Genomic DNA, 8,244 nt, shown 5'->3' on the forward strand with positions numbered 1-8,244 from the left:
GCAGGTCGCCCCTCCTGTGTATGTCCTCGTCAGCGGGGACCCGGGGGCTCACAACATAGACACCCCTCAGCATTAGCTGTTAGCTGTGAGCACAGCTGCCTGCCATCTCAGATACTTCCAGATTCTTCCCTCCCACCTTTTCCTGGGTTTGCTGTGACTTCTCTGTCACTCTCAGGCGGCCTTGTTGGGGTGTCCCCTGGTACCTGGAAGGCAGGGCCCTGACTTGGGGCTCTGCAATGGTTTAGTAACCAGACATCCGACCCCTCACCCTGTTTTTGCCACAGCCGCTGGCTTGCACCGAGAATACAGCTTTGTTTTTTTCAAGAGTGAAACGCAACTCCTTGAGCCCAGAGGCCGACCGCCGAGCCGTGAGGAACTCTGCCTTCCGCTGCCCGCACCATGAATCCAGAAGGCTCCGAGCTTCTCCCAGGTAGCAGCTTCCTCCTTTCTGGCTGGCTCCTGCTTGAGAATTGAGGGTGGGGTCTCCAGCAAGGTCCCCTCTAGATAGGAAGCAGACTGATGAGCCACTGCAGGCCAAGCAGGTCAGGGGAGCCCCCACCCCAGGTCTGTGGGGGCATCTCTCCTGGTCCCCTCCTCTGGGTGCAGCCTGCTCCTCCCACCTCCCCCCAACACCTTCCATGACCCAGAAGTGAGGCCAGGACAAGCACAGGCACAGTGGGGAGGAGGGGGACAGGGGGGCGGGGATGGGGCAAGCAGGTTAGAGCAGGTAGAGCAGCAAGGCTGGGCCCTTCTCCTGCCCTCTGGCACCATCCTCACCGCTGCCCCTGGGGAATTACCAAGGAGACCACTCTGACCTCTCTGCCAGGTTCAGCGGTCACTCCATTGGACCCCAGTCTGGCCTTTGCCCCCCTTTGCACTGTGTTACCTGGGTCACCTTACCTAACTCACCTGTCCCTGGAAAGCAGTTCTCCGTGTCCTTAGGAGAATCAGACTTGAGCTATTGACATAATCGTGGCCTGGGCCAGGGCCTGCCCTGCATGGTGTCACCTAGGTGTTGCTCCTGGCCCTCTGCCTGGAATCCGTTAGCCCCGGGGAAGTGCCCGTCTCGCAGAGCCCATCTGCAGCCCCCCAACCCCAGACTCCCCCCACCCCTGTCTTTGTTCGGGCACTTACTCTATTCGGAATGATGAGCACCTGCTGCCATCCTGGGGCAGGGACTCCTTGAATTGAACTCAGAAATCCCTTTAGATGCTGGCTCTCAGCCCATCCCCCACCACATTGACCGCCATCAGGCAACACACAGAAGAGGGGCCCTGGGTTTTCTCTGTCTAAGCCCTGGTTTCCGGTCTCCCTTTAGCAGCTGGCTTGCTTCTTAAGTGCTCTCTTCCCAACCTGTCACTGCATTGCCCGGGCTACCAAATCAGACCCACCCCAGGGCCCACACGGGAGAGCAATTGTGCTGAGTCATGCTGCAGAGCAGTGGGAGGGGGAGCAGAAGCCAGGAGCTTCCTAGCAGGCGGGCTCCTTGCCAACAGAGGGGTGAGGGGATGCATGAGAACAACCCTCCTAGGAAGGAAGATGGTGTCTTGTTTACTAGGTGACCAGCTGGGTTCAAAGGTACCAGTGGGGAGCCATGTCCCCTGAGACCAGCCTGGGGGAGAGGAGATGCAGGTGATCCTGAGGCTCAGAGCCCAGGGTTCTGCACCCCACCCACCCCCGCCCAGGCAGAAACCCAACCTTCCTTGTTCTCCCCACCTAGAGCGCAGCAGCTTGCTGAAGGAAGTCCTGGAGTATGTCCTGTGCACGGTGAGCAGGGAGGACCTGCTAGTCCTGCTGACTGACCCTCAGGCCTGGGCGGCATTTGTGGCTAAGGCTGATTTCTCCAGGTAACCGCCAGGGGGTGCCCTGGAATGTCACCCAGATGTCCTTCTCTGGGTTAGTTTGCTCCTGGCAGGCACACCTCCTCCAGGCAGTACCCTGTGGTCGGTGCTGAGGATGACCCTTCTACACTGTCTGCCTGGAATGTGTTGTCCATGTCATTTGCTGGGTGGAGAAGAGATGACGGGTGGGGGAGGGGCTTGGGGAGTCGTGCATCCTGAGCCAGTGGCTTCCCCATCCTCTTACTTAGTTTTAATCTGTTCAATGTTTTTGTGAGGAAAAACAGATAATGAAGTGCTCAGACTGGTCACTGACCCACAGGAGATGCTCAATTAAATTAGCATTTCACAAAGTTGCTGAGAAGAGACAGGAGCCAAAGGTCTTTTGCTGCTGACGTGAACCAAGCAGGATTTCCATGTGGGACAAGTCAGATACGACCTGACACAGTCATTTTGTGTTGTTGTGGTTTCTGGCTAGAAGCTGTTATGCCTATTAAGGAGTCTTACAAACTCTACCTTCAGGTCCATGAGGAGGATGCCGTGGCACCTGATCTATCCCTCTTCAGATCTGGGTTCTGGACTTGAGCCTTGGATCTCAGATGGGACATCTGTCCAATGGGAATACCAGTCAGCTGATGGGATTGTGGAGCAGGCCGTAGAGTGAGCTAAGGTGGGGAAATAAATGCAATCATCCCAACCAATGTTTCTCTTCTCCCTAATGTGATATCCTCAATGCTGGGCATCGAGGGCCCTAGGAGATTATCCTCCATTCACTACCTGGACTGTCCTGTTCTGGTCTATATAGAAAAACTCATGACCCACATGATGGCTGGTTGCCTTAGTGATGACTTCCAACATCGGCATGAGTGGGTGCCGCTTTTGGGTAACTGAAGGATGCTCAGGGGACTCCTCTGTTCCTGCTAGACAGAGAAGTGCTTCCTCCATCAGCATGCAGGTACAAGCCTTGTCAAGTTTTGCAACTCATGCTGCCGGTTCTTAACATTCCCTGAGTCCTTCAAAGGTTCCATAAAGTCCCCCTTACAAGATGTGCACGCATGTGAAGCTCTCAGCACGGAAGAGGTGAGTTTGGCTGATGAACTGAGAGTTCAGGGGTGGTGTCAGATCAGAGTTGGAAATGGGCAGACTGAGGGGAACCAGGTGAGCAGCACACCTCCTGTTTCCCAGTCTAAATGGGCTTCAATGCACCCAGTTCCCTCAGTGGGAACAAGCCATGGGCATCAGGCTTGGAGGAGAGCAGAGAGGAGGGATAATAATCATAGAGTCTCTTCCAGCTCTGCATTTCTGGGATTTTATAATTCTGATTGCCCAGGTGAGTCAGTTCTCCAAATCTGGGGGCAGAGTCCCAAGAGCTCCCTTACTTTTCATGTCAGCTGCAAATGTGGGGTGTCCTCGAAATCCCTCTTGTGTTTGAGAATTCCCTAGATGATGCACAGAACTCACTGGAAGTTGTTATGCTCACTTGCAGTTTACTACAGAGAAAAGATAGAGGCTAAAATCAGCAGAGGGTGAACTCATAGTCTGGGAGGCTTTCAGCTGTGACACTTCCATTGTCCTCAGGAAACTTTACTGTCCTGGACTCAGTGTGTGACACAAGGATGGGGTATTGCCACCCAGGGGAGTTGGGCCTTTTAAAGGAAAAACATTTCTGACATTGTTGAAATGATACAGAAACTGCGTGTTTCAAGTCCATTACACTAGAGGAGAGAGATTGGTTTGAAAACAGCAAGGCAGGTACAATAGTCAGTGAGTGAGTGAGTGAGTGAGGAGGGCGGATGGGTGGAAATTGACCAGAAGAGAGGATGAGAGCGGGAGGATTCACGTTCCACTGACCCAGCAGGACCATTGCTCAGACAGTGGCTCCACTAGAGGTCAGGGACTTGTCCACCAAAGGTGGGGGATGTGAACTTGCTCTGATATCAAGGGTGATGGGATATCAAGAGTGGGGAGATTCTGCTAAATACACATAGCAGGACTCTGGCTAAGAAAGGGTAATACAAGTGAGGAGGGGCAGGACACAAGAAGCCAAAGTCAAGGCCTTGTTAGGAGAGGGGCTCAGAGTCACTGAATTGTTTTCTCACTTGAGAGGCCCTTCACCCCAAGCCTCTGTGTGCACAGCTTTTGGGGGTTTGATCACCTGCTGCCCACATGACTGCCTGTAGCCTCCAGTCCCAGGTGGGAATGGGTACCACATAACCCCCAAGAACCCCCCCACACCCCAGCATGTCTTGTACTGTGAGCCTGGCAGTGGCCATGACCCAAGTGAACTCACCCTGTCACCTAGGACATTCTACGGCCTGGTGATCACGCTCAGCAGCCAGGCATATCAGGCAGCTCTGTGGTAAGCTAATTCCTCCCTACACACTATGATTCTCTAAATGAAAGTCTTTCTGCTCCAATTTACCCTGTTGTCCAGAGTTCTCACTCTACACACACGTGCTGTGGTGGCAGGGCTGACCTGCCTGTGAGTAGAAAGGGTCTTCATCGAATACCTACTACTAAAGAGCTTTTTTTTTTTTTTAATTTTTGAAAGAGTTGGGTATATTATAAAAGGGAAGGGCAGGAAAGGATGCTTGCACAGAGACAGGAGGACTGAGAGCTGCCCCTGAAGGGGTGAAAGGGACTGGCTTGCTAAAATAGAGGCCTGCATAGACACAAGGGCAGCCTTGGGAGGAGCCTGCTCTGCTGCTTTGCAAAGGGAAAAGGCTGGCGAAGAGAAACAGCTGCATGGTCCCAGGTGGGCATGAGAGCTGCTGCTAAGGAGCCTCTTCACATGACTTTCCTTTCTTCAGTCTCGGTCTGAATACATACTGGGAGCATCAATAATGTACGGACCATATTTGTTCATAGAAAAATCCTTCACTCTTACAACATTTCTTCTATTTGATTTATAGTGAAAGCACTGATTTGTGCAGGATAGGCCTTGTTGTGCCCACTTTGCAGATGAGCAATCCCTTTCTCTGTGTCACTGGCCTCACTGTTACAGGGAGGAGGCAGTTGCGCTGTGGGAAGAGCTGAGCCAGGTGAGTGATGAAGACATTCGCCAAAAAGAGCAGGAGGGCAGGGAGAAGCTTTTGCAAGTCTTCCCTCACATGAAGGTGAAGCTTGAGGAGCACATAGCTCAGCTCCTCCAGCTTGCAGACAAAGCTGGCAGGCTACACAGAGACTGTACCATCTCTAATGTGGTGAGCAACTCCACGGGCATTGTGTCCGGCATCCTGACCATCCTGGGGCTGTCACTGACACCCGTGACCGCAGGGGCCAGCCTGGTCTTGTGTGCAACTGGGATGGGGCTGGGGATAGCCACTACTCTGACCAAGGTGTCCACGAGCATTGCGGAACAGTGGCGCATGTTATCATTAAAATCTGAAGCCCAACCCATGGCATCAGATCAAAAAAACAAAGGGGAGTTGCCGGAGAAGATTGCAAATAAGGACATACCCAAAATTTTTTCTCTAGTAGAGAATATTATCAACGGTCTGGAAGACATTGAGAAGTGCAAAAATCTCAACAATTTCGCCAAAATTAAGCTGGCAGTAGCTGGCCTCCTGTCCAGCAAACGTATGTCAGCCCAAGGCTCCAGGCCCCTCAACATAATCCTTGAAGCCACTCCTCAGGCCTTGGGCAAAGCAGCCCGAGTCACGGGTATTTTCTCCACAGTCTTCTTCCTGGGGGTAGATGTGTTCTTCCTTGTCAAAGACTCAAAGCACTTGCACGAGGGGGCAAAGCTAGAGTCGGCTGAGACGCTGAGGCAGCAGGCCCGGGACCTGGAGAGGATGCTGGAGATGCTCGGCCAGATCCACGGGAGTCTGCAGCAGGACCCGGCCCCGTGACTCCCGCGGTGCAGGGAGCAGGGACATGTGGGACTGGAGAGGAGGGCGCTCGGGAGAGGGACGAAAGGGGGGCAGAGGCGATGGGCTTGGGTGGAAGGAGTTGGACATTTCTGTACTGACTGCCTGGGGTGCGGCGGAACTGGGAGCCTGGGAGCAGGGGGGAGACTGCATTTTGGAGTGGACACCCACGGGGCCACGATATGGAGGAAGCTGAAGATTATCAGTAAAATTGGAGGCCCGTGAGAAGCGACAGCGCCTGCTTCGGTGAGTCTCCCGTTGGGTCACTGACCCGGCAAGAATGACGTCTTCCCCCTGCGGTCTCCAGGCCGCCCTCCCGCATGGACGCCCCTTTGCTTTCAAGGGCTTTGTCTTACTCAGGGGTGCTGGTCCCCCCCCCCCATACATCTGTGTGCTTCTTTTATTTTTATGCAATTATATTTGGAAATGCATATGTACTTTTTTAAATTTTAACAGAAATTACCAAATTACGCTTTGATCAAGACCACGTTAAAGTGGCCAAACCCCCCCATCCTTACCAATATTGTCTTTTAAATTCTGCCAATTTGATGTGTGAGAATACTACTTCCTGCTTGTGAGTTGAGCATCTTTTCACCCATCTGTTGGTTTTACATCCCCGGCTGGGAACGGCCTATCATACCATTTGCCTGTCTTATACTGGGGTGTTCTCCACATGCTAGAGATGGATCCCTGTAATATATTTAGCACGAGAGATGTGAATGCTGTTTTCCAGTCTGTTGCTTGCTTTTAATTTTTATTTATGACATCTTTTACCGCACAGAAGTTTCCACATTTCTGCAGTCAGATGGCTCGTCTTACCCAGGAAGGCATCCTCGCCTTCAAGTATAATCAGATTTTTTTAAACATTTTCTTTGAATTACTTTGTACTCTCATTTTTTAATTAAAATGTTTGTAATTTGGTAATTGCTTTTGTATATGTAAGGAAAATGTTACTCAGGGATTCTTGATGATGGTGGGGATGGGGATTGCGGGGGAAATGGAGTGACTCAGGTCTTTGTTGTCTCTTGCCCCAGGACCCATCCCTGTGACTTCCGCAGTGCAGGGTCCCCTACAGAGCTGTCTCCACAGCTACCACCTGTGGTCTCGAACCCTCCTTGGGTGCAGAGGCCGCGGGGAGCGGTGTGGGCCTGGGGCATGCGTGCCTGTGATTGTGGACACCTGCGCCAAGAGCACGGGGCATGCGCATAAATAAACGCCAACACCTGGGCCAAGGAGCAGGGGGCCAAAGGGGCTCCTCAGCTCTGGTGTTCACGGTGGCGGCGGCATCACTCTGTGGTTGGGGGCTCAGTTGCCGCCTCCTTGCCTGGCCTGCCTGTGTGCCTGGTCCCATGCTTCAGGTTTAAGGGCCTGTAAAATCTACCAGAGGCTCCAAAATCCTCTTTTGTCTGCTGTAGGGTAAAGAAAATATCAGGCTTTTCTGCCCTTCCGCCATCAGGATAGATGATGGATCCTTGTCCTGAATGCATGCCTGATGGCGGGCACCTGGAGTAGGGTGTGGGCATAGGTAGATGGGATTCAGCTGAGCTAAGACTGTGCTTTTAAGGGCGGCGTCACGGGGACGCCAGCAGAATCCGAGAGAAAGAAGCCAATGAGAGAAGCAAAGAAGCAGAAGCAGAGAACGCCAGAGAGCCCAGAGAGAGTGTGGATTTGCTGGGGGCTGGGAGGCCTGCCAGCCTCCCGGCATCCCAGCCCCCCTGCCTGCCATATGCCTGGTGAACCCCAATAAAAGACCTGCAAAAAACCACTGAGGACTCTGACTCCTCCTTTACCCGGTCTGCTGGATCCTAGAAAACCTGCACTGTGGTCGTTCCTGCCCTTTACATCTGCCCAGATGAACCATGAACCCACCCTGCCTGGGACAGGGGTGAAACGGTGATGATGGTCTCGGTGGTGACAGCAGAGGGGGTGCAGAGTTTGACAATTTGTTTTGTCCTTTGGGGCCAGGGAGCACCGAGACCTTGAGGCTGCGGTGAATCCCAGATGCTGTGCTGGAGCAGAGGGTTATTGAAACACACACAAAAAAAGGACAGTGAAGCCAGAAAGCATCACAGGGCAAGGAACTTGCAACGCCTGAAACCAGCCTGTGTGAATCAAACCTTTCAACCGTGGAGCTGCTTTCTCCTCAGTTGAGGGGGGCAGGTGCGGGACAAGATAGTTCAGATCTGTCTGGTTCCCCCACTGTGTTTTATAGACTGCTGGAATAAACACGGCCTGTGCTCCGCTGGGCTGAGTGACCGGTGTGCTCCCGGCCCGCAAGGACAGGGGACCAGAAAGGTGGCTGAGACCTGAAGCGCTTGTTTGCAGGTGTGAGAGTGGCCAGTGAGGAATGGAGGCCAGAGAGACAGCGGGACAGCAGCATCCTCGTCCGGCTGCCCTCTGTGTCACGTGGACCCTCCAGAGCTGCCAGGAGAGTCTCCTGTTCACTGTTCTCTCCCTGCCCTCCTCCACGCCGGCCATGTTGACCCTGAAGAATACAGACCTTCTCGTGTCCCTGCTTGGACTCTCCCCAGCTGCCC

General features: G+C 53.2%; 1 protein-coding gene across 1 annotated transcript; it reads left to right on the forward strand.

Annotated features, from left to right (window-relative positions):
• Positions 1 to 399: 399 nt before the first annotated feature.
• Positions 400 to 5,689, forward strand: LOC311184718 (apolipoprotein L2-like; the record flags this gene model as incomplete). Its single annotated transcript, XM_084254908.1, has 4 exons — positions 400 to 430; positions 1,721 to 1,847; positions 4,141 to 4,197; positions 4,843 to 5,689. The coding sequence occupies 4 exons, from the start codon at positions 400 to 402 to the stop codon at positions 5,687 to 5,689; spliced, it is 1,062 nt and encodes a 353-aa protein (XP_084111034.1).
• Positions 5,690 to 8,244: the final 2,555 nt, after the last annotated feature.

This window comes from Talpa europaea (genome assembly GCF_964194135.1).
Source record: "Talpa europaea genome assembly, chromosome: 15".
Classification (NCBI taxonomy): domain Eukaryota; kingdom Metazoa; phylum Chordata; class Mammalia; order Eulipotyphla; family Talpidae; genus Talpa; species Talpa europaea.